Source organism: Xiphophorus hellerii, chromosome 2 (assembly GCF_003331165.1).
Source record: "Xiphophorus hellerii strain 12219 chromosome 2, Xiphophorus_hellerii-4.1, whole genome shotgun sequence".
Taxonomy (NCBI): Eukaryota; Metazoa; Chordata; class Actinopteri; order Cyprinodontiformes; family Poeciliidae; genus Xiphophorus; species Xiphophorus hellerii.
This window is the reverse complement of record NC_045673.1, coordinates 27,789,209-27,816,931: the sequence shown is the minus strand read 5'-3', so window position 1 is coordinate 27,816,931 and position 27,723 is coordinate 27,789,209. Positions and strand designations below refer to the sequence as shown.

General features: G+C 42.7%; 2 protein-coding genes across 7 annotated transcripts in view; both read right to left on the bottom strand.

Moving 5' to 3' along the window:
* Positions 1-395: 395 nt before the first annotated feature.
* On the bottom strand, positions 396-22,575 carry sin3aa (SIN3 transcription regulator family member Aa). Of its 4 annotated transcripts, none has more exons than XM_032545314.1 (21): positions 22,487-22,575; positions 16,972-17,191; positions 15,981-16,163; positions 15,765-15,871; positions 15,361-15,667; positions 15,044-15,286; positions 14,798-14,950; positions 12,862-13,017; positions 12,654-12,743; positions 12,102-12,220; positions 11,789-11,999; positions 9,486-9,602; positions 9,128-9,366; positions 8,799-8,982; positions 7,200-7,785; positions 5,618-5,787; positions 5,336-5,509; positions 4,421-4,513; positions 3,433-3,527; positions 2,357-2,549; positions 1,996-2,226 (listed from the first exon to the last, which is right to left on the bottom strand). In XM_032545314.1, exons 2-21 carry the CDS (start codon positions 17,158-17,160, stop codon positions 1,996-1,998), a joined length of 3,840 nt encoding a protein of 1,279 aa, XP_032401205.1. In that variant the 5' UTR covers positions 17,161-17,191; positions 22,487-22,575. The 4 variants fall into 4 exon arrangements, with proteins under 4 accessions (XP_032401221.1, XP_032401205.1, XP_032401196.1 ...); XM_032545305.1 differs by lacking the exon at positions 22,487-22,575 and adding an exon at positions 19,505-22,089; XM_032545322.1 differs by lacking the exon at positions 22,487-22,575 and adding an exon at positions 17,280-18,763.
* A 1,855-nt stretch (positions 22,576-24,430) lies between these two features.
* The window catches only part of ptpn9a (protein tyrosine phosphatase non-receptor type 9a), a 29,283-nt gene continuing 25,990 nt past the window's right edge, over positions 24,431-27,723 (bottom strand). For all 3 annotated transcript variants that reach the window (XM_032545361.1, XM_032545351.1, XM_032545345.1), the window contains one exon: positions 24,431-27,113. In XM_032545361.1, coding sequence (XP_032401252.1) covers positions 26,923-27,113 — 191 coding nt within the window. In that variant the 3' untranslated portion in view covers positions 24,431-26,922. The remainder of the gene's footprint in view (positions 27,114-27,723) is intronic.

Here is a 27,723-nt window from a genome sequence, read left to right as displayed (position 1 = left end):
TACAAAAATATTCTCATAATCAATATTAAGGATTTTAAAAAATTAAAACAAGCTCCTATATTTTACTAAAAAGCTATCTGTTAGTTTTGTATTTTTTTCCCCAAGCGTACCAAAACATTTGCACTAGAAAGTGGACCAAAACTCCTGGGTAAAATTGTGTGTTCTTACAGTGTTTGCCTTAAGAAACATCTCGTTATATTTTATTTGGATTCAACCTGACAACACAAAAAATGTGCGTTAATTTCCAATTGTGAATCACCAACAACAAGAATTGCAAGATAGATATTTAAAAATATCAGTAACTCAAATGTGGCCAAGAAAACAAAAACCATTGATTGTAATGAAGTAGGGATTGAAACAAGAACAATAAAAAAAATATCCACAAGGGTTTTTTATAGGCTACAAATGTCATTTTTTATTACTTTAAATAAGGTCTAAATAAAGGGACTAAAGACATGCTCATGTGACTTCTTACATTATCAAAAATACGGTGCGGGTTGCAGAAAACTACCCGGGGAGAAGGAAGCGTGCCGAGGGGTTCGCTCTTTGAGATACGGCTCACCATTAACCTTGGACGGCATTGTCAAACGGAGGCAGTGATTTTTGACCACACAGCTGTCACAGTCAAGAGAACGAAACAAACAAAAAACAAAAACAAAACAAAAACCGTAAGACCTGGATTCATTTTAACTTCCCTCTCCCCTCCAAATGTTCTTACGACAGAAATTAAAAGGCAAAGACGTAAAGGAAAACACACAAAGGCGGGGGGAAGAAAAAATCAAAAGTGTTTCATCAACAACTCCCTTTGGTAAAAATGGTAATAAATGGGCTCGCATTTGTCCGTTTCATGTACATCCTAACTTTAGCCGTTAATCACTAAAGTCCACAGTAAGATTGGAAAGACTAGCACAACACGGATCCGTCATAAAAAGTCTGAGACTATTTACAGAGTATTTACAACACGAGCGGGATGAGAACAGTCCTCCCAGAATGAGTCGAGTGTGTGTGTGTGTGTGTGTGTGTGTGTTCGATGAGTGAGCTGGTGTATTGGCAGAGGGCGTCTTTAAAAGGTCGACTTCCAGGGCGGCGAGGATCTTGTGTGTTAATAGAACTATATATAATATATATACACAACACATACACTGGAATACATGTCAGGATCTGACATTCACAAGCTATACAGTTTTACAGTCTGAGGACCAAACAGTGTTGTGATTTTTTTTTTTTTTTACTTTTTGTTTTTATTACATGAAACGAAACAGTGCTTTCTTGCGGTAACCCGACAGCACCGAGTAGGGCTCAGGCACAGTCTGTAATAATGCTGCCGTGTGTTTCGGAAAAAGAAATGTCAACCCCGGCCCCCCTAACCACCTGAACCTCCAGCTTTCCACCCGGTGACGACGACCGATCTGGATTCTGTCATGAATGTGGGAATGTCATGTCGGAACCAAACCGTCCAAACCCCTACCTCCTTCTGGATAAGTGCACTTTGCTTCATCTCATTGTTTTTCCCATAAATAACGCCTCAGGTAGGAAGATGGGAGCTCTGATGGCTTCTGACCGGAGGGGCGGCTAGCGGCGAGCCAAAGCGAAACTCGGTTCGGAGGAAAGTCCAGAAAGCACCACTCGCCGTTTCGCAGCCGCCTGACGAAAACCGGCTCGAGGAAGAAAACGTTTGTGCCGTGGCTCTGAGTGCTGGTTGGAGCTCAGGAACGTGAGCACTCCTAAGTTTTGGCACCAAAAGGCCCTGTGGAAAAAAAAAAGGCTGGGCCCAGCTAAAAACGCTGGTAAAACAACAAAACGAACAGAAAACCTGTCATCCTGCCGCCCTGGACGCAACACATGAGGGAGCGAAAATCAGCGTTGCTCCCATGGTGGCCTTTAAAAAACAAAAAAAATCACAATATTAATCCCTACCTCTAGATTGTGGCCTCAGACCACACCTCCCCCCAGGAGTCCACCATGTCTCCTCTCCCCCCCCTCCCCTCCCGTCGGCTACGGTGCCTTGATCGGCGTGCCGTATTTCACGCGGTACTTGTTGATGTTCATGAAGTGGAGGACCTCCGGGTGGCGCGTGGTGGAGCAGGGCAGCAGGCCGTCACCCCCTTCGCCCATCAGCCACTTGGTGGTGTCGGCGCTCATGTCGCGGGTGACGTGCTCTTTGACCCAGGCGTCCACCCAGGCCTGGAAGCGCTTGTGTAGTCGCGTGCTCACCCTCTCGTGTGACTGAGTGGGGACAAACAGGAAGGGATGTAATATTTGTATATCTTTTGAAAATCTTTACTGGCTTAAACAACATGGAGCAGCGAAGTCAGAGGCGGGACTTTAACTTGGTGGAAAACGTTTTGGTGAGTACCTGGTGAGCCCTCATCAGGGCGGTGCGTCGATACATGTAGTCCTCAGACTTAAAGACGTAGACCATTTTGTAGGAGTTTAGTTTGAACATGCACTCCATCTTCTCCTTCTCCATGGATTTCTTCCCTCCTTCGCAGGCCTCCTTGTCCATCTGCTCCCTGTCCTTCTGGTACTTCCGGATCCGTCTCAGGTTCCTGGTAGGGAGAGCGGGACAAAATGTCCTGAGGTTAATCGTGTCGGGACAAATTCGTCAACCTTAAATGAATCAAACAAGAACTCATGTCTGAGTATCACATCTATCACAAACACAACGTGCTAGCATAATGCAACATGATATTGAAAGCATTTAAGCAAGCATTAGCTTTTTAGCTAATTTTGACTTGAACCAAAATTAGCTTACTTAAGTTTAATTAAGTTAATTTGGCTTATGTTAGCTTACTTTGGCTAAAGTTACTAAGTATAGCTTGTGTAAGTCATAAATCATTAAGCTAACATTTGTTTTTTAGCTAATTTTGACCTAAAATTTTGACCTAATTTACATAATGGATTAAGTTAATGTTACCCAATGTGCTAGCAAAACCCAACATTACAGCATTTAAGTAAACATACCTATGTAACAAATTTTGACTTAGACGAAAATTTGCTTACCGAATCGATTAAGTTAGAGTCACTAAGTATGTTAGCACGAGCCAACATGATAGTGATAGTATTTAAGCTAATGTTATCATGTTTACCTAATTTTGACTCAAAAGTTATAGTTGACTTACAGAACGGATTAAATTAAAAATATCCAACATGTTAGTGTAAGTAAATACAATAATGATAGAATTTGAGCTAACTTTAGCTTTTTAGCTAGCTTTGACTCAAAAGCTAAAACTATCCTGAAGTCAATCGTGGAAGTCGATATGACAATGATAGCATTTGAGCTAACGTTAGCTTTTTAACTTCTAATTTTGACTTATGTCCTGAGGTCAATCGTTACTTAAATGAATCAAACAAGGACTCGCGTTCGACTGTCACGTCTGTCACCAACTGTCAGAAATTTGACACATGAGGAGGAAGAACAAAAGAGAGTACCTGGGAAGAAACACGGGCTTCTGGGCGAGGTGCTCCCTCAGCTCAGGAGTGGTGGAGTCCGGGTTTAGGTAACGTCCAACGTAGTCGGACCAACGCTGCAAACACAAAACAACAGGATTCGTTCACTTTTCCCACAGTGAAATTCAAGAACTTTTCAAGCATTTCCAAGGTAAGTTTTCCAAACTTTTCCAACACCACACTTTGGAGATTAAAGCAATACAAATAAACTTTAAAAAAAAAACTTGAACTAAACATGAGATCATTTATTATTGTTGTTAAAGATGTCTTGTGATAGCATTCTATGTACAACAGCAGGGACGAGGTAAACTAAAATTTAATGTTTTGAAATGTCTCTATCACAAACAGCCTGTGCACCTGACTGGTCTGAGAACAAAACACAAATTTAACAAAAAATCCCACAAATTCAATAACGTGGTTTAACGTATAAAATATAAGCCGTACTTTTTTTTCCAGTTTCACAGATCAATAAGTTATTGAGCTATTAGGAATAATAGATATCCATTACATTGAAGCAATCTGAAAAAATCTTGTGAAGGTAAATTGCCTTCCTGCTCAAATTAAAGACAATAATATACAAAAAGTTACAAAAAATATTCTTAATAAACTTTCTGTAGCTTAGCAAATGGAAATAATTTGGGAAATTGGAAACTGACCTAAAACAAGGACAAATTAGTCTGATTTAACTTCAGAAATAATGTGTACGTGTTTTTATTAGCCGTATGAAAGTATCTTTTTCAGCGGTAAATAACATTTTCCAAATTTAGTATTTTAATAAAATGTTAGATTACACTTTCTTACAAAACTGCAGTTTGAAAATCAAGCACTTTCAAGGAACTTTACACAAAAATCGAGAACTCGCCAAGTTAGCACCTAGTTACCACCTAGCTGAAATGCAAACATTTTCAAGGATCTGAAGCAGGCTGCTGAATGTTCAGAGCCAACATGCGTCAGGTGAGCGACCTCTGACCTCAGTCTCCATGGGCTCGTCAGAGTTCTCCTCCTCCGTGTCGAGCAGCTCCACCGTCAGCTGCACTTGCCCTCTGCTTTTCAAAAACATCACCTGAGAGAGCGAGGGAGAAGAAGTCAAACCACTGAAAATAACCACAAAAATTGGAGTTATCACAAAAAACAAAAGAGTTGGTGAAGAATGGACGTTCCTCTCAGCACTAACGCTCATCTAAACACCAGCACTATTTTTAATGGAGAAAAACAAAAATCACTTTATAAAGACAGGAGACCTAAACATTTTGGATCTCTTTAGTAAATAAATCAAACACCACTCCCGAGAAACCTTGCAACCAGCTGCAACAGTGACTTTTTCTTTCTCAGTGTCTGAGCCAAATGGATAGTAGTTTGTACGCAGCAGAAGAAGTAGATTCTCTTCCATCTGCTACACGCAGCAAGAGCTTGAAGGGATTGTTTGTTTTTTTAGGGTCAGTGACTTGTTATTGTGAGAAAACCCACAGTTGATGGATTTACCAATTTAAAACAGTGTTAGGCTCTCATGACTAAAACGAAGATTGATTATGTCAAGAATAGATGAGACTCTCAATTTAAAAAGCAAAAGCGAAGGGAAGTAACTAAGTCATTTAGTGACTCTGCAGGTCAGACAGTGAACACAACTGGGTGAAACTTGTGAAATTAAGAGATTATTTTATTTTGCAAGAGGCGCAAAGTGCCTTTTCACATACGGTAAAAATTGTTTGATGATCTAAAAATTTAAGTTTGACAACAAAAAAAAAAGAAGCAAAAACAAAAGTAGTATTTCCAGTATTTCTCAACTCAGGACAGGAAAATTAAAATAATAATTAGAGACAACAGGGAATTAAAAAAAAAACCAAGACGACTAATGCCCTTTAATTTGGTCAAACTGAATGCTCACCTTGAAGCAGTTCTCGTCAGACATAAGCTGCTCGGCCTTACGCTGGTAGGCCGTCTCGGCCGGGCTCCTCGACGGCTGCGCGGACGCCGCGCCCCCAGTGGCGCCGTTCCCGCTCTCGGCCAGGTACAGGTCAGTCACCTGGACGCAGATCTCGTCGCTCACTATGTGCTGCAGCTACAGAGGGAGGTGAGGAGGAAGCGAGGGGGGCGAGGGGGAGAGGTCAGACCTGCGGCACCAGCAGCTCACAGAGAACGTGGCTTTGAGCGAGCGGCGCCCCGTTACCTGCCGGACGATGCTCTGGATGAGCTTGTCCATGGTGAAGGCGACGTAAGCGTGGATGGTGAACATTTCCCTCAGAGAGTCCTCGTACTGAGAGGCCTCCATGTTCCCGTCAAGCAGATTCCGGACCATCTCCAGGAAGGCTGAGTAGTAATCCTCCACTTCGATGTCCACTGGAGAGCAGAGACATTATGAACGTTATGCTTTTTACAATTTTTACAGTAGAAAACTGCCTTCTATTAACTAAAACAGAATGATAAAAGAGTTAACATTTTAAGCTAATTTTAGATTTGTATTTTAGCAAATAGCTTAGCTGACATGTATTCCTGTGGAAATTTAGGCCCATATCTTTAATAGTTTTATCAGAAATTTGAGGTTATTTTCACATTTCTAAAACTAAGCATGTTTAGTAACAGAAATCTAAAAATACTGAAAACAGAACCAGGTGTGTGCAGGCCTGTCGCTATAATTACACAATAAATTAAAATGAGACCCATGACTTAGAGTTTTTCTCTTTTTTTCTCTCTCTTTCTACCAAAAACTGGATGATAAAAGTGTACAGCCTGGTGCTCTGGTATCGACTAGCTCTTTTTTTGGTTTACAAATACTTCAGTGTCCATTTTATTTGTTGTTTTGTTAATTTATTTTGGATATTTAAAATGTCATCCTGTTCCAGCGTTAAAAGTCCATTAGAATTTAAAGTTTGCTGATCTTTGAGAAGGTGTTCTTTCATTATTTCGCCATTACCATCATATTTCTTGAAAATGGTCTCAAAACCTCAATGTTATTGTTTATCGCAATAACTTATCCAGCAAAACTTGTTGTCATGACAGGCCTAAGCATACGGTCAGCCAAATGTCCCAAAGGGCTGTAAGAACTGACATTTGGCAGTAATTTTTCTCTTTTGTTATCAAGTTGGAAACTTTGTGCTTTTTCCCCATTTTTATAAATTTCAACATCCCACAAAAGGATCCATCCACTTTTCTATAAAAATGTTGTTTTTCTTTACCTTAAAACTAGAAAAACAGATTGGTTTCTTTAAAAATTATAACATATTTCCCAAATCATAAGTTTTTTTTTTTTAAATATCATGTAACATTTAGAGCTCTGAACAAGTCTTGTTTAGCTGGACCGAGAGCAAATTTGGCTCTTCGGAGTGTAAATGTTGCAGACCGTTTTTCCGCTCTGCGTCTCAGAGACCAGTGGAATGAACGAAAAATAAGCAGGAAAAACTCAAGAGGGAAATGTGGATAAAACATGGAAAGGTCACGACGCAACTATATCAAATATTTAAAACAAAAAACAAATCAACAATGATCTATATTGATTGATATGAAACACTTGTATTATGATTCTTTCTTGGCATATCGCCCCACCCTACAGTAAGCTAACAGGCGGTGTGTTAACTTTTTCCCAGTTAGAAAACACATTTTATTTCTATTTATTGATTAATGACAAAAATGGTATTTTTTAATGTGAGATATTTACTTTTGTTTCCAACATTTTTTTTTTTGCTAAAGAACAGCATATTTCTTGACATATTTAAAGTAAACTCTCAGCATGTTTATCTGTGAAGTTTACTCACTGGGCTCTTTGAGTCGCAGCTGGACGGCGGGGTTGTCATTCTTCTCCTTCTTCAGCCCCAGCACCTCCCTCTCCCAGTCCCGCTCGCGGACGTCGTCGTCGATCTGCCGCTCCGCCTGCTCGTACAGCCTCAGCAGCCGCGAGCACAGCGTCTGGTGCAGCCGCAGGAAGATGTACCAGTTGTTGTTGACGAAGAAGAGGTTGTAGGCGTCGTCCTCACACGAGCGCAGCCTCTGCGCCGCCGTGTTGCCGAACAGCAGCTTGGACTTGGAGGGGCTCCCGCTGCCCGGGACGCCGTTGTGCTTCTTGGACGCGCCCGCCTCGTCCGGCTCGCCGTCCTCTTCCTCCTCCTCCTCCTCCTCCAGGTCCGACAGCTCGCCGCGCTGCGCGAACAGCATGTCGGGGATGAAGTGGTAGATGATCTGCTTGATCTTGTACTTGTCCTCCTTCTGAATGCTGGTCTGCCGCTTCACGTGGTGGATGATGAGCGCTGCCGCGTCCTCCAGGATCTGGCTGTCCTCGTACGCCAGCGTCAGGTGGGGGCACGCGGGGGCCGCGGCGTTCTCCTCCGACACCTGCTCCTGCCGCTGGAAGTCAAGACGAAGCTTTACAGACATCATATTCTCCTTACAGTGCAACAAATAGCTGAGTATTTCAGCAAAATCTTTCACGTGCGGAGAACTAAAAAAAAAAAATTTAAACTGCTAGCCACTAAAAAAGTAGAGCCAGAGGCCATTTTTCAAAATGGCCACCATAGTCGTCAAGGAAAAAATTCTTTGCACTAAATTTGGCAATATTCATCACAGCTTAATATTATTGCTTTCAATTCCTACATATCTGGATCCACGGAAATTATATTTACTGATAGTTTTGTAAAATTATTTTTCAAGATGGTCACAGTGGTTGTCAGAAAATATTTGCATTCAATTGCCCGATTAGATGAATGTGTTTGGTGTAATATCATAGCCTATATGTTTTGAACCATATATTTTCTGGTGGATATTTTTTTTAAATGGCCACCAAGGTTGTAAAGGATGTCTTACATTAAATGGACAGTATTTATTGCCCGTGGTGGGCAGAGCTACCCTAAAAGTTCAGTTCACTAACCACTAATTTGATCAAAAAGAAGCCTAGCGCCACTAATGCTTAGCTGTTAAACGCATAGAAAAATGAGTGGATGTTAACGCTAACCATTAAGACGCTCAATCTGTGTCACCAGTTGACGACTGGTGTGAGACTCGCAAACAGTAACATCCTCGGTTTCTGATTTTGCTGGATATTATTTCAAGATGTATGAATAGGATGATCGTAGCTGTGGAAAACATATGATGCGACACAAAGTTCATCCAAGTCATGAAAATGTGTCATGTCTTAGGACAATATCTGGCTTAAACGGCTCAGAAACGGCAGCCATATTGAAAAATGGCTCTCATCTTGAAATTAAAGTGGCCAATGGAAAATATGAAAAACATACAGCACAAGGGGTGAACATGCAATTTTTCATGCTTGCATCCACACTTGAAAGCTTTTCACAGTAATAACCTGCACAATCATAAACACTGGAGATCAACAAGAAAGACGAAACGCGGAAATTTGTTACCTCATCATAGATGCTTTCGATTTCATTTAGCAAAGACTTGGATCGAAGCACTTTGGTGTCGTTCTGTTTGAAATTGATGCCTTGGTGGTCCAGAGATTTGAGGTAATACTTCTCATTCTGCTCCCTCCAGATCTTGTTGAAGCCTCGCTGGGCTTCCCGCCACTCCTCTTCCTTTGTCTTTAACCTGGCCGCAAACAGAAGACAAAGTCAAGCGAAACCTCCGCAACTCTAAGAGGCGTCTTTTAAGGTTGAAAGCCTGGACTTTTACACGCTTTGGTATCAAATCTGACAAACGGGACAAAACAGGAAGTCTTTAGTTCAGCGGATACCTTTTCAGCACGATCGGAACAGAAACGGCCGGGTTCTTCTTCAGGCCGTCGAGGATGTCGGGAGCTTTGTCTCCGTATATCCTCTGGATGGCCTTGCGGTGGATGACCTCCGAGGAGCCGCCCAGCGTGTTGTCCAGCCGAAACTTGGCCTGCTCCTCGGCGGACATGCGGGACAGCTTCCGCTGCACCGCCTCCAGCACTCTGACGGTGGCCAGGTTGGTCTCGAGGACCACGTCCAGCTGTGTCGAGACGAGAACTGTTAAAAACCTGCCCGCTCATGACGGACGGTTAGAAACCTCGCCAAAAGTGCTCGCTGCGGGAATAAAAAAAAGAAACAGCTGAGAATGTTCCTGCTCACCTCGAAGCGTTCGTCCTCACACCTGTAGATGTGCTCCTCGTACTGAGTTTTCTTGGAGCTGACGAACGTGGAGTCCTCGGACCACGAGGGAAAGGAGACCCAGGTGTCGTTCAGGACCTGGACACGGGGCGGCGGCGATCGGGAAAGACTCAAACAATGTCCACAGACGAGACGGAGACAAAGCATTTCGCTCCAACAGCATATTTCAAACTTGAGACCAAAAATGATGTTTGAACCATATTGTATTCTAAACAATAAAATGTTTTGTTTTTTTAAAATTAAAAGTAGGAACTGAATTGTTTTTACTAGCATTTTCTCTTCCATATACTGTATTCTTTTACTAGCTTAAGTAGCTATGACAAATTTTAACAATTTTTGTATTTATTTGATTACTCAATCACTAAAATATTTGCAACAATGGGTAGCTCTTCAAAAAGTGGATCCTTAATAACCAGGGACAATAATTGTGTAAAAAAACTAAATATTTGTATATATGATACCACTCAACTCTCTACTTTTCAAGATTTTTTACATATAGGAAGGTAGAATATAAAGTTTTATCACAAGAAAAATACCTGTTTTTCATATAAAAGTTAAAACTTTTTCTTTACTTCTCAGTCAAATAAAGAAATACTTGATGTTTTATATTTTATATTAGCAAACCTGGATCAAATTTGCAAAGGTTAAAAAGCTTTTGTAGGTCTAGAAAAAAATTATTTTGTTGCCGCAAAAGCAATTCTGGCTCTCGACTAAGAAGATTGCTGCTAAGTAATAAGTAGCACAAGTCCTCCTTATTAGCATATATTATTAATTGATAGTACAAATGCTAAAAAAAAAAGAAAGAAAAGAGTTTGAAATGTCTCCTCTACCATCAAAAATCAATAACTAACTTCTGGTTCTGTTTGGTGATTCTAAACATTCTTAGGAACCCAATATCATTGATTTTAAAACTCAACCATAACAGAAATGAAACGTACCACTAGGCCTGTCGCGATAAACAATAAATCAATTAATCGCACGATAAATTAAAACTATCGACGTCATTTTAATTATCGGCATTATCGTCTCTTCCGGCCCTTTTCTTTTTCTGTTAATGACACTGAATGAAAAAAGGCTCAACTCCGGTGCTCTCCATAGACTCCTCCCTTCCTCATTTCCTTAGTGTAAAGCCCAGCGCACACTATCTTATCCTGCACGATCTTGAAGCTGTCGGCGATTGTCGGCCCATTTTCAAAACCTGACAGACCACACATTAGCCGACAGAAATCCTAGGTATAACGGTTCGATCGGGTTCGTTCCTGCCGTGTGGTGTCCAACAATGGGCACAAAATAATGGCTACAAGTTCAGTTAACTAATTTTAAAACCAGGCATTAATCAATGTTTACTACAATCTACCTGCAATGCATGTAGCTAGTGTCAGTTCTGACTGAATGAAAATCATTAGAACCTATTTACGTCACGTTAACAAAGAACAGCTGAAAAGTTACCGGGTTTATCAACTGCGGTAGCAATTTCGCTCCAACTCCTCCCCTTGTCATTTCTATATTCTTTGCATGTTGAATAAACATTAATGTTGTTTCCACATATTATCTCCGATGTCCGCTGGACTTCGGGTTGCGCCGTATCAGCTGTTTGGGATTCCCCGACGTAATTTCCCCTCAGAAAACATGGAGGAGAATCCGTGCTTTCTGATTGGCTACCTGTCACATTCAACAGGCTGCGTTAAGCTCCCAGTCGGGGAAAACCCCTGATTTGGATCGGAGCGGCAACGATGATCTACCGTAACACACCACACAATCTTAGAAAGACCAAGGTTCTAAGATTGTTGTAAGGGGAAAAATAGGAGCAAAAAATCATGTAGTGTGAACTATTGCATCAGGTAGTCGATGTGCCCATCTTCTCTATTTAAATCTAATTATTACTGAAGGGCAACATAATATACAGACTTCATAATCTGCACTCTTTTGATTGAATGCAGTATTTATTTCCACTTTTTCTTTATGTTGTTTAGTTTTTTTTCAAGTGCGTTTTTTGTTAATGGAGACTGAAATCCATTTTATTTTTGTTTTTGGTTGTTTTGTTTATTTTGTTTATCAGTTCCAGTGTTAAATATTCTTTTGAAAATAAAGTGTATCTATCTTTGGCAGGAAATCGCATGCATTATTATGTCATTTCCATTAAATCAGTGTAAAAAGGTCTTCAAACAATATTATCGTTTATCGCAATAATTTTTGAGACAATTAATCGCTCAGCAAAATTTGCTATCGTGACAGGCCTACATACGACTCTTAACGTGCCTCACCTCCTTACAAAGCGGAGTTCTTCCAGTGCACTTGGGTTGCTGGTAGCTTTTGGGTAAAGCTCTGTAGCTGGAACCCAGCCTCTTACAGGAAGCGTAATCAATCTCCATAGCGATGCCCTCGGTGGCGCGTTCCTTGGGGTACGTCTCAATGTGGGACATTTCGCGATAGCCCAGGAAGTTCTTGAACCAGTTGAACAGCTCGGGAAATTTCCTGTGAATCAGAATTAGCACAAAAAAGCACACGAACACTAAGAGACAAGGGCTGTTTAAATAGTTTTTTGATCACAGGCAAAGAGATGACGGGGTTACATACCCCAAAAAGGGCAGCACCAGCTGCACCAGTTCAGCCCTGGAGATCACCTCTTGGTTAAAGATGATCAGGCACCGCAAGAAGTTGTCGTAAGCCTCAGCACTCCGCAAGGCTTTGCGGACCTACGAAGGAAGATATCAGGGGTTATAATGTGCAAACATGCAAGTACGACTGTCCAATAAGAGAAAACTTCCAATGTTTTCAACCAGTTTACCTTTAAATGATACCTTTAACTTCATTGGAGAGTAGAAAAATTAGGGATGCACCAATTCTGATTTTGGCCGATACTGAATTTTTTTGCCTGAAAAGTCACTAAATAAAGCAACAAAGTCGCTAAGATGTTAAAGGTTGGGTGACTATTGTTAACCTTGCAGTCATCTGTGTCTTCTGTCTGAGCAAAACGGGACAGTATTTTATTTTTAGACCTAAACAGAGGTAGATAATATCGGTGGATAGTAAGTATAGACTGCCGATCTTCCAAAATTAAGAAATTTAGGGACAATTTATCGGGGCATCCCTTCGTTTCATTTTCAAACAACAATAAGCCAAACTCACCTTTTCGAAGAACAGAGACTCTGTGCCAACTCCGTGCTTGCTGGGATCGGCCACCGGAGAGTCCTTCAGATTCAGTAACTTGGGCTTTTTCTGCAGAGAGAACAAATACACACAGACATATAGGAAGGCCCATTAACAATCAACCGTAGATGAAGGCGAAAACAAAAACAGAGAAGGGATAAAGCTTCAGCGGAATGTGTGTGCAAACCTTGACGGGCGGCGTGGGCCCCGGAGTCGGGTGGCGTCGGATCTGACATCCGTTCTGGTTGGGCCTCTGTTTGTTGTTGAGCACCACCTTTTTGGTGGTGAGGCCGTGGTCGTTCTTTACGGACTCGGCCTTTTCTGCATTGGTCTTACTTAGCATCTGGTGGGAAAGACACAACAGTGACTGAGATATGTCTCACGCCATTTTTCCCCTAAATGGCTAATCTGCCATTTAGGGGTATTAGAGAAAGTTGTGGAGAAGTTAAAAGTAGGATTAGGTTGCTCTGTTCAATCTATCATCTAAAAATGGAAAGACGATAGCTAAACTCCAGGCCTATCAAGATGTTCACTGACAGGCTAGACAAGAAGAACCTTAACCAGAAGAATCTCAGAGTAACTTTTGGAGGAGCCACAAAGTGCCACAGCTCTAAGGGGAGAAGCTGTTGGTGAGTGATGAGGTGGATCACATTTCTAAGCGTCCCTGGTAAGGTCTATTCAGCGGTACCAGAGAAAAGTGGCTGCACAATAGTTGAGAATTAGACTGAGGAGGACCAGTGTGATTTGCCTCCTGGTTGTAGAACAGTGGACCAGCCCTACACCCTCAGCAGTTTCCTGGAGAGTGGACAGGAGTTCGCCCAACCAGTCTACATGTCTTCTGTAGACTTGGACAAGGCATTCAATTGTGTCACTCTAGGTACTTCAGGTATATGGCGCACCAGACCCTTGATATGGGCTGTCAGGTCCCAGAATGACCAATTTAATAGCTTGGTCTATATTGCTGGGGGTAAGTCAGGCTTGTTTCTGATGAGAGATGGACTCTATCAAAGTTGCCCTTTGTCACAGATTCTGCTCCTTCTAGGCACAGCCAAGGTATTGAAGGGATCCGTTTTGTTGGTCTAAGAATCGGGTCTCTGCTTTTTGCAGACAATGCGGACCTGTCAGCTTTAGGAAAGTGATCTCCAGCTTCTACTGGAGACGTTCTTGACCAAGACCAAAGTCTTGAGTTGGAACAGCTAGAATACCCTTTACGGGCTGCAGACAAAGTCCTGCCCCAAATCGAGGAGTCGAAGTAACCCCACCAATCAAGGACAACTTGATAGGTAGAATGACACTACGTCTGCAGTGATGCTAGCACTGTAGGGGTCTGTTGTTGTGAAGAGAGAGCTAAGTCAAATCGCGATGCTTTTCATTTACCAGTCGATCTACGTTCCTCCCTCATAGATCTATGGTCACATGTTCTGGGTAATGATTGAAAGAATGAGATTGTGGATACAAGCGCTCCCAATGAGATTCCTCTGCAGGGTGTCTAGGCTCAGAGTTAGAGAGATGGTGAGAAACTTAGTCAGAGGGACTCCACATCGAGAGGAGCCAGTTGAAGTGGCTCAGGTACCTGGCTAAGAATCCTCCCTGGTGAGGTATTCTGATTCCTAGGGGTAATTTTGAGAGACCATTTAACCTAATAAACATCTAATAGTCATGTTCTTGGATGGATATTTAGAAAGAACTCACTGTATGGAGAACATGCAGACTCCGTACAACAACGTCCCAAGCTGGGCTATGAGCAGGATGTGGGCTATGAGTCCAGCTTCAACCAACTTGCACCAAGGCAACAACTCTACAACTCAACTCAACAACAACAGGTCCACTGTGCATTCACTGGAAGACTAAACGAGAGACCCACAGATTGAAGAAAGACATTGGAATTCAAATTCAAAGCTTGCCTCAAGTCAAATACGGCACACTGCAAACATGTGGAAGAAGGTGGTCTTGTCAGATGGGACTGACCAGCTGACCAATTCACATTACCATGAACTTTGTTGACTTTTCTTCACCAAAACACAAACAAAGAAGGGGGCTAACCTCAAACACACACCATACTTTCAAATAAAACACACCGAAGTTTGAGGTTATAAAGCAGAAACAATGTGAAAAAGTCTTACTGCTGAACTATTGGCATCAGGGAGAAACTGTCCAAACTCCGATAGCAGATCCTCCTGGTTCTTGAAGAGCCTGGCCACCTGAGCATAGACCTCCTGCTCTGTCAGAGCCGGCGTATAGTTACCTCCAGCCTCTTTAGCATTACGCTGCTCCTTCTATGGTGCAGAAACAAACAAAAAGTTACATTTTTGAAACAATTCGGATTAATTAGAGGATACACCGAACTTTCTGCTTTCATCCAGACAGACCTGGTACGTGTGGAGAATCTCCAGAAAGGCTTTATAGATGTCCGGCTGGCCCTGGAAGCGGTTCTTGATCTTGTTGACATAGTTGATGGCGTGGTTGAACTCCACGGGCTGGTTGTTCTGCATAGGCGGGCCAGGGGGGGTCCCACCGAGGGCCGGGTGGAGCTGCACGGGTGGAGAGCGAGGGGAGGTGTACACAGGGATGGACGGATTGGTCTGGCTGCTTGGTGTCAGCGGCTGAGGAGGCTAAAACAGAAAAAGTGCTACGTTAAAATATGACGCATGCGCACAACAACGCTGTAGAGTTCCCTCCACCTCACCTTGCTCATCTTGGCGGGGGTTGATTGCGTCAGAAGAAGCGGAGCGGCTGCGGCGGCAGTGGTTGTCGCAGCAGCTGGGAGCTGGGGCGGAAGCTGGGTGGCTGCTCCCGTTATGGGGATGTTCTGGACCGAGATGCCGTGCGGGGTTATGTGGTGGATCTGACCTGGCGTTGTTACGTTGACCAGGTCGTTGGTTTGGACTTCGATCTTGTAGCCCGGGGGAAGGAAAGTGTTGAACCCCATGATGAGGTCGGGGTGGCCTTTGAAGAGCTGTGACACCCTGCTGATGACCCCAGGAGTATCGATGCTGATGAACACACACAAACAACGCAGCAGTGATGAGTTTCGGAGCTGGAGTAAGCTACTGTTACCTGATTTGTGAGTCCTAAATCTGGTTGTCTCACCTTTGCGACTTGAACTCTTTCATTATATCTAAAAAGTCATTGTAGACCTGAGGCTGGTTCCCAAACTGGAGCTTCACTTGATCCAAATACGACAAAGCGTCTTCCACCTAATAGACATGGAGGACAAGGCAGACATTATCATATTCATGTTCTACAGATGCAAGACTCTTGATTGACAACGAAGGGAATCAGAGGCAGGCGCTTGGACTCACTTACCTTAAGCCTCTGGAACTGCTGGTGACCTTGTGCCGAGGACGGAGGGGCCGCTGCGTGCCCATGCCCCGACATCACCGAGGGCCCGTGGGACTGAATGGCGGGGCTGTGATGGTGGGGCCCAGTGTGGACCGCCGGACTCGGGGCGTGCCCATGACCGCCGCTGTTCTGGGCCACAGTAGAGCCCTGAGGAAGGAGAGGTACTTTTAGTAAGTAGGGTTTTGCTGAACAGAGTGAGGACACAGTATTTCACTGACTTACTACTTATTATTTACACCCCATAAAATTACTCATATTTTCATGTTACAAAGATTAATGTTCTAATTTATGGCACAGCCCCAAGTTTCCATGAACATTACTATAATTATAACTATGGGATAGAGCAACACAAGGTGGACAAAGCTTATAACGTTTAACTTGATGTGAGGTTCAAGTAAAACATTATAAGCAGTCATGTTCGGTAAAGTAAAGCGTAACTGAAGAGTTGTTCACGTAATGCCAAGTTCACACGACAAGATTTCTTTATTGATTTTTGATCCAATTTCCCCATCGGAAAAACTTAGGATAACCTGATTAGCGAGATTGGTCTTAAGGTAATCTTATGTGACATTCCTGCCGTGTGTAAAAGCGATCTAAAATTGGGGCTATTCAATTGTCTTAGCCTAATATCACATATGGTGTGACAAACGAGAACATATTCTCTCGACTGTGACGTTTAGCCAATCAGAAAGAGAGTTGATGGAAACCGAGTGGTATGCATAAAAAAGGCTGCATAAAAGTGCACCTCACACTTTTCAGACTTTTTAGTAACAATTTTGCAAACCATAGATACGCATATGTTTGTGTTTAGTCCATCACATAAGGTCCCAGTGAAATACACTGAAGTTTCTTGGCTCTTATATGACTAAATGTATTAAAATTAAAGAGAGAATAACTTTGCAAAGTACCATAGATGGCAATTTCTTTAGAGCCTTATGAACTAAATTTATGTTACCTGGTATCCCGGAGGGACGGAGTACTGGGCGCCAGCTGTGGGCTGCATGTTGTCGGTCAAGGCTTCATACACAGCTGGAGCAGCGGGGGCGGGGGCCAGCATGCGATGCTGGAAAGGCTCCGGGTTGCCAGCGAGCCGCCGCTGCTGCGACGCAAAAACCGTGTCCTGATCCTCCAGACGCCGCTTCATTATGAACTCATGCTTGTGAGAGCTGCGAGACCTGGGAATGCAAGGACAGCTGGAAGGTCAGCTTTCTCAGTCGAGCTGTCAAACCCCTGCGTTAAATTGATCCAGTCTCTTCTAATTACCTTATGCCTTTGGTTTTTATCTCTACTGTGAATTTATGAAGAAGACGCACGGAGTGGCAACAATTCGGCAGATTTGCCGAAGCATAAAGTGACTAAAATTGCCTCAGACCGAAGAAATCTATTCCGACATCCAAAGCTTTTAGCAACAGGATCAAGCTGGGAGTCAATACCGGGTACCGTATTGATTTATTACCAAGTGATCATGCATGTATGACTTTGTTATTGCACAAACTTACACAGACCAAGAATGTGGCCTGCGTTATGAAATAGTTTTAAAGAGACAGCTCGGACATTTTGATGTGAGGTTCAAGTAAAACATTATAAGCAGTCATGTTCAGTAAAGTGACTCACTAAGTAGCACCTTAGTAGTCATAGCGACTCCTTACAACAGAGTCACATTCAAACACCGATACGCAGGTCAGTGTTAAGTGTCTTGCCCCTGAATACATAAACATATGGCAGAACATGTGGAATCAAACCCACAACCTTAGGACTGCAAGACAACTACACTTCCCACTGCTGCACAATTGGGTTAACTCCACATTAGTTGGTTTAGGAGGCTAAAGCTAACAAATAGCCTCTGGAGCCAACTAATCTGGATTTTTACTAAATAAAGACATCAATATATTTATCTACAGCTGTAGATATTTATCTACTGGCTGTAATTAATAAGTTACAGCCAGTAATTTATACGAATATATCCAGATGAGATTCTTACAGTATTCAAACAAAAATTAAAAACAAATGTGTATAATGGGACCTCATTGCTTTTATTCAGAACAAAGTAAATATTTTTTCATGCTGCTGCTAAAATGAGGGTTATAATTAGAGGGAAACATGTAGCAAAAAAAAAGATATTAGGGATACATTTGAAACAGCAACGTTTTACAACCTTGGTAAACTTTGGTACCAATAATAATGCCATCGCTACTGTTAACCTTTTAACAGAAGATCACCATTTTATTTAAACTTTCTGATGTTTTTGAGGGTTTGTATAAAGTGGTCACCTTCGATCCACTGTAGTTGCTTGTGTATAAATACATAACAGTACTAACTGTGTGTCTAATTTAGCAAGAAAAATTGTTTAATGTGGAAAAATATATTCAGATTAGATAAAAGTGTATCTGGCTGCATTTTAGAGAAATGTATTTATTTTTTTAGCTTATATTTGTTCGAGAGTTTAATGTTAAAGCTGTAATTGCCCATTAATTAGTCTAATTCAAACATGTAAGAGAAAAGCAACAGTGTGTATATCTACTTTCGTTCAAATAGCATGTACTGAATGTGCAGCTCGCGCTCTCCGTAGCCAATGAAAACACGAGAAGCCTACGTCAGCGATGCAACAAACAGGTGCTGTGGAAACGTGGGAGTCCGTCTGTCATTCACAACTTCCTCTAGACACCAGCAGCTTCTGGCCACTTGAATGAACGGCTTTTTATAATGTCGAAGCTTCGCGAGTTATAATAAAGCGTTTCAAAACACCCAAGTCAACACTGAAGCGAAGCTTCGGAGCTAGCCGCTTTCTGTCCAGCGGTTGAACTGCGCTGAGCCGTTCACGGTCGCACTGAAAGCAGCCGCGGAATGCTAAGCTAATGCATTTGGGAGCTTCGCCGACTCCACTCGTAATAGTGTTTTCGTCGCCCTTGAATGCTGCTGTGACTCTTGCATCGCAGCGCTAGACAAAACCAATTCAGCGTCACGTTTACATGGCCTAGCAAACACAAGCACCGACCTCAAGTTACCAGCTCGATGCTTTCCACACGCCCGCCATTTAGCGTGGCGAAGAAGTTCGGGAGATTACACACTATTTCTATCAGGTAAGCAAAAAACTGACCGAGCCCATCAACAGTCTCATAGAATACTCATGCTAAAGCATATTATACAGTTTATTTTTATGACTTTCCAGGAAATGTGTCTTCTCGCCTGCGGTACCGAGCCGCCAGCTAGCTGCTAGCTAATGTAAACAACATGGGTAGCCCGAGCAGAAGACCGTCCTGGACTCGGAGGGAAACGCATGCGGATAACCGTTAGCGATCAGTCTGATCTACACGGTAAATGTTTAAAATACGTCAGCAATTAACAACCGGATTTATACACGGCACGTTTTAGATCATCTGTGATAGAGTGACATGCATGGAGATGCGGATGATCCCGTTTGGTGTACTTAAACCGTCAGCTAACTAGCTGGCTCCATTAGCTTACTGAATGAATACAGTTGAACTCACCACTCTCCCAAACAGCTCGCATAAGTTCCCAGGCGATTATATGACGATCCGTTATATCTGGACCCACCACCGTACCTCTGGTTTAAAAACACAAGAGTGTAAAAAGCAACTTCTCGGCGGCGTGTGACTTAAAATAAACAATTCGGGCAGTGAGCAGCAACGTGAAAATCTCCCCGAGAGAGGAAAACAATCTCCGTTCGGTTAGCTAGAGAGGTGGGCGGGGCTGCCGGACGAAACCCCGCGCCAGAATACACGCGATTGGTCGGTTCATTCAGAGGCGCCACACGAGGGGCGGGGCCTCTGTTAATGTTTTGAATGTGAGCTGTCAATCAGAAATTTATGGCACAGTTATCAAACACACCCCTCTGGATTTGACGTGCAGAGGCTAAGTTGAGTAAATCAGACAGGTTCGCAGTGTTTATCTTTGAAATGTTCCGCAGAAACAACTGCAAAAGACATTTTGTGATGTAAATGTACTTTTTTCATATACATAACTTCATAATGAAAAAATGCAATTATGCTATAGCATCCTAAGGCATGATGTTGATACAGGTTTACTATCTTGGATCTGGCATTTTTGTATGAATACCTGAGTATGCTAACCTTTTTCAGCAATTTAATTGATCTTACATTGATTCATTACCCACAAAAATATACTTATTGCATCTGTCTGTTCATTTTTATGATTGTAGCTTACCCTAAATAAATTAATAAATACACACCCATACAGCTTTTCAGAAATAGACGCTTCTTAAAAATATGGTGATGTTGGGTGCTGTGGTGGCGCAAGGGTAAAGCGTGACCCATTTGTGGAGGCCCCAGTCCTTGATGACTTTGAGTCCCAGCCCAGTGACCTTTGCTGCATGTCTTCCCCCTCCCTTATAACCCACCCTCCTGTCTGACTGCTCTCAAGTAAAGGTCTCTAGAGGTGATAAAACCTTTTTTAAAGAAAAAAAAAAGTATGGTCACCAATTTGTCTTGACAAGACCGCAGTGTTTCGGTAAAGTTGGCCAATCTTACTCCGTGTCTTCCCCATGCAGGGTACCTAAGCAGGTATTGGTTGTTTTGGTAGTGCGGGCAGTTGCTAGGTCATCTTACAAAATGATGACTAATATGGCAAATTCATACTGAATCTCTAGCTAGCTTAACTCTCACTCAAGGGAACTTGATTTCCCACCGCAAATCCAGAAATATACTTTTATTTAAACCACCACCACCAGGTAAGACACTTTTGATGTCTCTGGGTCAGCCATTGGATTCACATAGGGAATGATACCGTTGTAGCGCATGTCCTGGATATGTATGTGAGTGGTGGCTCATAAAGCATTGATTCCACACCATGTGGCTCACTCCCAAACTCCTGAATGGAGTGTGTTTCATAATCCTCTCAAGGCTGCAGTCACCCAGCATGCTTCCACTAAGCTTTTTGCACAGCACCCTGATCAGTCAGTGATGAAAGGTGTCCATGACTGACTGTTGGATAATGTTAAATGCTAAACACAGAGGCCCAAAGTTAGGTCTGTCCAGAGGTCTACTTGTTTTTAGGCAGAAAGAATGCATGTTTGCATATAGAGATGAAAAATTACAACTTCAGACACATTTTATTTTCATGTGTCTTTCAACCCATTCGATACCCGGTTGGGTCTTTTTTTGTTTTAGCAGCCTTTATTTTGACAATCCAGTCGCAACCCTACAATTTCCCATTCGGATCCATCAGGTGATCTTTCCGTCCATCTACATTACGGACTACTTTCCGGACTCAAATGACACGTGACTTTGTAAAGAACGGGGGTCTATTCCTTCTGCACGATCAGGCTCCGCCCATTTCATATTCTAGAGCCAATCGCTGCGGGGTGAACGTCACAACAAGTACCCTCCTACAAAAGGTGGAACTTCCAAAATAAACCATCGCCCACGACAGGCGGAGCTCCAGTAGTACTAGCCCGGGATTCCTTCTACCCGTCCAGGCTGGGGGAGTCAGAAGCAGCCGTCCGTAGGCTGCACCAGACGCTCACCGACTCTCATCCACACCGAAAACAGCACAAAACACCTGGGGCAAACTCTTCAGGCGCAAAGAATAAACAAGTATACGTCGACTGCTTTGCATTGTTTGTCTTTGCAAGTTTGTGCAGAGAGGCATGTAGCAAAAACGCACTGCGGGCTGCGGAAACACCCCCCCACCAACACGGAGCAAGCGGCAGCCCCGCGCCGTGTGCGTCGGCCGACTTTTCTGCGCACTCCAAACAAAAGGATCCGCGACGCTAAAGCCGCCCGTTCTGCCTCTAGAAGCCGTTCCCCCCTTCCACGTCCACCTTCCCAAAGTGGACGCAGAGAACAGGGGGGCGGCGAGCACCGAATGTTTTCTGGGCGACATGAGCCGATCAATTTGCCCTTACTGAACAATGCCAAAGTCAAACGGAACGGGAACTGCTGCGCCGTCGCCTCACGGACACAGCGGCGCGCGGCGACGACCCGCCATTCCCCCCGTCGCGCGACGCCAGCAAACCCCGTTCCTCTGTCCCGCAGGGGGAGGACCGACGCGTTATATTCTTTGTTTACCGCGATTCGCCGGGGTTAAAATGTCTAAGCTGCCTCACCACAACAACTCCCTCCCTTCTCCTCCCCCGTCTCCCCCACCCCTCCCCACCTACACCGATCCATTCGGAAGCGATCCGTCCGCTCACAAACGCTGCAGACAGGGGGACGCCTCGGACGGCCACCGCACACCCCGCCACAACCAACCCCACCTCTGGAGATTGTTTACCAGCCGACATAATGCTGCAGATTTACCCCCGCTCTCTACCACGTTATGATCTCCGAGCCTTCTAGAACAGATAAAAGCCGCGCGGATACAATTCATTTACGAGCAACAAAAGAGGCACCTCGCGACAAATAACCGCTTTCGGATCCTCGTTCGTCGTCGCTCAGCGGTTCGAGCATTGCTACTTTTAATAGCGTTAAGTTTAAACAGCTGTTACATACCCAGGAAAAAGGCTCCTTTACTCCGGAATTGTGTTTGTAACAGAATAGTTGGAGACGCCCCCCTCTGCCGGCATTGGCGCGTAGCGCGAGACGCGTCACTTTGTTTTGAATATGGCCCGCTAAAAGCGAGGCACCGCCACCGTCCACTGGAGTCTGAGACACAGTGGACGGTCTCGGCTCGTTGTGTTCACCTCACCTTCATCAGGCCGTCTGTTAAGAGATTAATTACAGCTTAAAATATGTGAAGGACAAACATTTAGTCTAGTATTATACATGGATAACAATAAACCGCAGTGCAGTTTGTTTAAATAGTGACATTTCAATCCAAATGTCATTACAAGACCAGTCTCTGAAAATGTTCAACTGAGTACTAAGTAAGCACTTTCTGAGGTGAATGCAGACACATTATAGGTTCACTCCTCCATCCATAAACAGCTGTTAAATTCAGAAAATGCAGGGTTGGAGTAATTTTTCCGCCATCGTTTTGGCGCCCCCTGAGGCATGGCACCCATATGCGAAGCAAATGGTGCATGAGGAGTGGTTGAAACCAGATATTTATGCACAATGTATAAAGAGAAGACCTTTTTTTCCTTACTGATATTAAATCAGACAGAACATTCCCTGTATTATATCACAAGATTAGCAGAACTAAAACTGAAATTCCTGGTTTTTTACGTATATTTTTGTGACTCTCTTTGTGGCAGGTAGGTAGGCCACCCTTGCGCACCCATAAATTTTTAGCTCTCACTGACAATTTTCGTTTTGGTGCTTGGATAAAGGTTTCAGGATCGCTTTGTTGTCTTATGTTTGACTTAGATGTCTTTAAGATGCTTCCCAACTAATTTGGTTCTGTGCTTAGGGTCATTGCACATTTAGAAAACCTCCTTACACCCAGAGTTTCTTTCTGGTTGACATCTTTAGATTTTGCATCAATATATCCATGTAATGTCCCTTTCTCATCATGCAGCAAAAACACCCTGAACTGTGATCCTGTCACCCTCATATTTACTGTAGGCAGGGTGTTTTCAGGTTTCCTACAACTGTGAAGGTTTTTTTTTTGCCAGCCACTTCAGTTTTATCACCAGACCATCCTTCAGCTCATCTGCACTTTTGGTTCTGGTGTCTCTCATCTTCCTCTTGACCATACTCCATAAAGTACCAGCAGAGGTACCAGAGGGGCACAGCCTCTACCACAAAATTCCGGCGTAGAAAGAATGCATCTCACCTCAGTGCCGCGGTGTTTTACCAGGAGTACCCTTCAGTTCGTTTCCATAGCGTTCTTCTTCGTGTTTGTGGTTTGCCACACCTTCTTTCTAAACTCAGCAGCTGAGGGGTGCATGTAGCACTTTTCAGGAAACCCGAGAGTATTTTTAGGAGCAAAGTAGGGCTTTTAGATATTGAGCCGTCAACTGAAGGGACAAGTAAAGAACTGTGGTTAGATTCAGAGGATTATATGGCTCAAATGACATTGTTTTTTGTGATAATGAGCTTTTCTTGAGCTGGTTTATGTTCATTCATAATCCCTCCATGGCCCCCTCAAAATTAGTGGGGCACCGATTGCAGTCTTCTGACCTGACCTGCCGATTCAGATTATTTATTTTTTGGTCTGAAACATTGCTAAATACAACAAGAAAGTTGACAACAGTGGGAAGACTATGGTTAGCTGCACTCATGCAGACGTAACCTGGTCAATCAGCCCTCTCTCCCGGCAGAGCAAAAGGAGACAGCGGCCATCTTTCAGACCTTTGTGGAGGTAGACAAGATCGGTGGATAAGATCAGTTTCTCATGTAATGTCCAATCGTCAAATTCCTAATATTAAGGAAACCAGGGATGATTTATAGGTGGATCCCTACGACAACAAAAAAAATAAATAAATTGAAATGTACCTTAAGTATACCTTAAAAGCAATAACATCAAATCAGTTCAACCAGAAGACATAGCGCACCATTGACAACCATGCTGACATAGTTTGTGTTTATTACAGTATAGCATGAATCAATGCGCAATGAAATACAATACAAAGTGAAAACATAATGTTATAACAGAACAAATATAAAATTAATGGTAATTGCATATTTGTATGAAAACAGTAGCTGAATATAATAGAAAAATAAAGCGGCACATCTCGTGTCCGTCATTGCAAGAACTAATTCTAAAGATTAGAGTAGGTGGAAATTCCAGGCTTTAAAAAAAAAAAAAAAGCTTCACTACCAGCAAATTCAATATGAACTCTGGAGTAAAGAACGTAAGACAAACGACACACACAAAAACACAACTTTTGTACATGTACTGTAATAATAATAATAACAACGGCAATATACTGGGACACGACGAAAGCACTAGGCTATTCTTGATTCCCGAGTGTCCAAGGAGGACTTGTAGGCTGCGGTCGGCACGCGTTTGTGCTTACTTACGTCGTCGTCGTTGCTGTCCGGTCCATTTCATTAGTCCCAATAAAGCTCTACGCAGATGATAACAGTAAATATCTCCGTGTTTTACAGCTACAGCATCACTAAATATACAACAATCAACGAATCCCAGCATCACACGTAGACTCATACAGTCATCTAACATTAAAGTTGTCCGCTCAATGCCACGCTGGAACGCCAGGACACATTGGGATTTTTATTTTTTATTTAGTTACTTTTTAAAATTTTGTAAAAAGTGCTAAGACACGATTTATGCATAAAAAAGGTATTGCACTACTCGTGAGGTCTTACACCGATTTACCCTTCTGTGACAGGCACCACCTTAAAACAAATGTCTGTGCAGTACGACGCTAACACAGTTAAGGCAGCCAAAAGCTCTTAATATATTAGGCGAGGTGGAAGCTTGTGGGTTTTTTTTTTAACCACTCCAATATTGTACAAAAGAAAACTGAAAAGAGGTCCGAGTGGATTGAAACTTCAGGAGCATTCAGTCAAAATATGTAGCAGCCGTTTGGGGAGTTGTCAGGTTTTCAAACGATGGATGTGCTTTCGCTCTGTTCACTTTGAAAGACAGTGTGCACTTTATGGTAAACGTGGCGGTTGGCAGCGAATTTGTGGCCTGACCTCCACGGAAACACCGTGGATTTAAGACGCACTGTGCTCAATGTTTGCCTTAATGAGACACTGAGGGGCGACAAAAAAACAAACAGTTAAAATCAGACTGGTTTAAAGGAATATTTCACTAAATTTCAGCAATACGAAACTACCGTGGCCTAAAGGGATTTTAATTGGATGTTGAACTACACAATCGATAGTAAAGCTGCGCTAAGAGAAAAGGACTCGAGCAAGTTTGTAATGTCATAACATGATGCTTAACAGTTTAAAGGAGCAGCAGACACTTCTGAGGTGAATTAACCCTTCGAGGTTCTTAACAGTGAAAAGTGAACTTTTTTTAAATGAGTAATTAGATGAAGTGAGGCCTCACAGTGTATTGCAAAAATAATTAATACCCTTGGAAGTTTTTATTATTTCTGACAACGGATGTTATTTGGATTTTGTAAAACGGACCAATAAAAAGGAGCAATTGTGAAATGGAAATTAAATCTAAATTTTAATTTTTCTTTATAAATATGTTTAGTAAAATAACAAAAAAAACCTGGGTGTATATATCTGGAGGGTTTTTTTGTGTTGACTTGGTTTTGCCCTTAGTTTTATTAAATGTTTTTTCTCCTTTTGTTGAAGAAAAAAGAAAACTCAAACTAGTGCATTGTATTGCTTTTTGATGCACTGTTTTGTGAGTATTATTTTAAGTGTGTCAATAGGTGCGTATATTCAATAAGAATTCTGTATTTATTGTAATCTGGTTGACTGGCTCTAACAAAAGTCTTCGATTGACACCCTTTGCTCTGATACCTGTAAATAAAATTGTCTTCAGAGATCACAGTTCTGAATTGAGTCCATCTGTGTACTCAATTATGCTGTTTTGTGAAGATCTCAGACATTTTTTGGAAATCACTGGGCGTAGCCTTACAGACTTGCGTCTCTAAATGCAACGGACTTCTTCTTTTTTAGACGTAGATTCATAAAGTTGAAAATCGTGTACCAGTTTCCTTTCACTACTTTGTGTTGGTCTATCAACTGAAATGCCAAACACACTGAAGATGGGACAAGTGACAAAACGAGAAAGGATTGAAGAGTACAGAAACCTTTCCAAGGCGTTGTATTGCCTCCAAAACGTAGTGGCCCGCTCACTCTGCTGCATTTTTCTGTATGTTTTCAACAAACCTTTTAAAACATCACATTGTTGACAGCCACAGTTTCATCACACATCATCAGCAATCAAGGCTTTTAATCTTTAATGCGTTTACTTGGTTTGCCAACGGCTTATGGCGAAAGGTCGTCTTCAGTCGGGAGTTGACTTTACTTCCTCCGGTCGGCCGGTCGCCCAGCCTGGCTGCAGGGTCAGCAGGCTGACAGCAGAAAAGTCCTTGTCGTCGTTCGGGGCCTTACTGATTAGACGGGAGCAGGCCCTGTCTCTGGGCGTGTTCCAATATAGCATTGTAGCAGAAGTAGTACTGCTCCGGCGTCTGAATGCTGAAGGCCCGCTGCGTTCTCATGCGACGCACTGTCTGAAACACGTTGAGGGAGCCCACGTCCTGGAGCTGGGACAGACAGATGTCCAGGGCGCAGAAGGTACCTGCCGAGAACAGGGACAAGTCAGACTCGCACCTGTATCAGACCTCTTGAAATTATTCAAGCTTTTACATTTGTATCGGTCCAACCACTTGAAAGTCCCGTTCCACTTGATTTGCGTTGTGTTTCATTGCTGCGGAAAGACGCCGCTTTGGGGAAATGCCACTTCAGCATTGCTTTCCCGTGCAATTAACACTACGCTGTACAAAATTTGACCGACGATAAGATTGCGCAAATTGGAATGGAAGCACAACCCTTTCGAAAAAACTAATTTTTCTGTATGTTTTTTTTGTGCTAGGCCATATCGGCCCTTTGCAAAACTGCAACTTAAATGCCTTTTTTTGCATTTCCACAAGTCACATGATCAACAGCTAGATGTTAACACTGACGGAAAAGACGTAAAAGACAACAGGAAGTGGTAGGGGGATGATGGCACGGCATGTGATTAAGTGACTTATCGTGTAAACCATCACCACAATTGTGAAATTGTGTTATTTTTTTTGACATTAGCAAAATATCGACAAAGTTTTGCGAACATTTGTAATGGAAGCGCAGGCACAATAAATTGTGTGAGAAACTCTTTTTAAAGAAATTGACCTAAACTTCATTTTTGT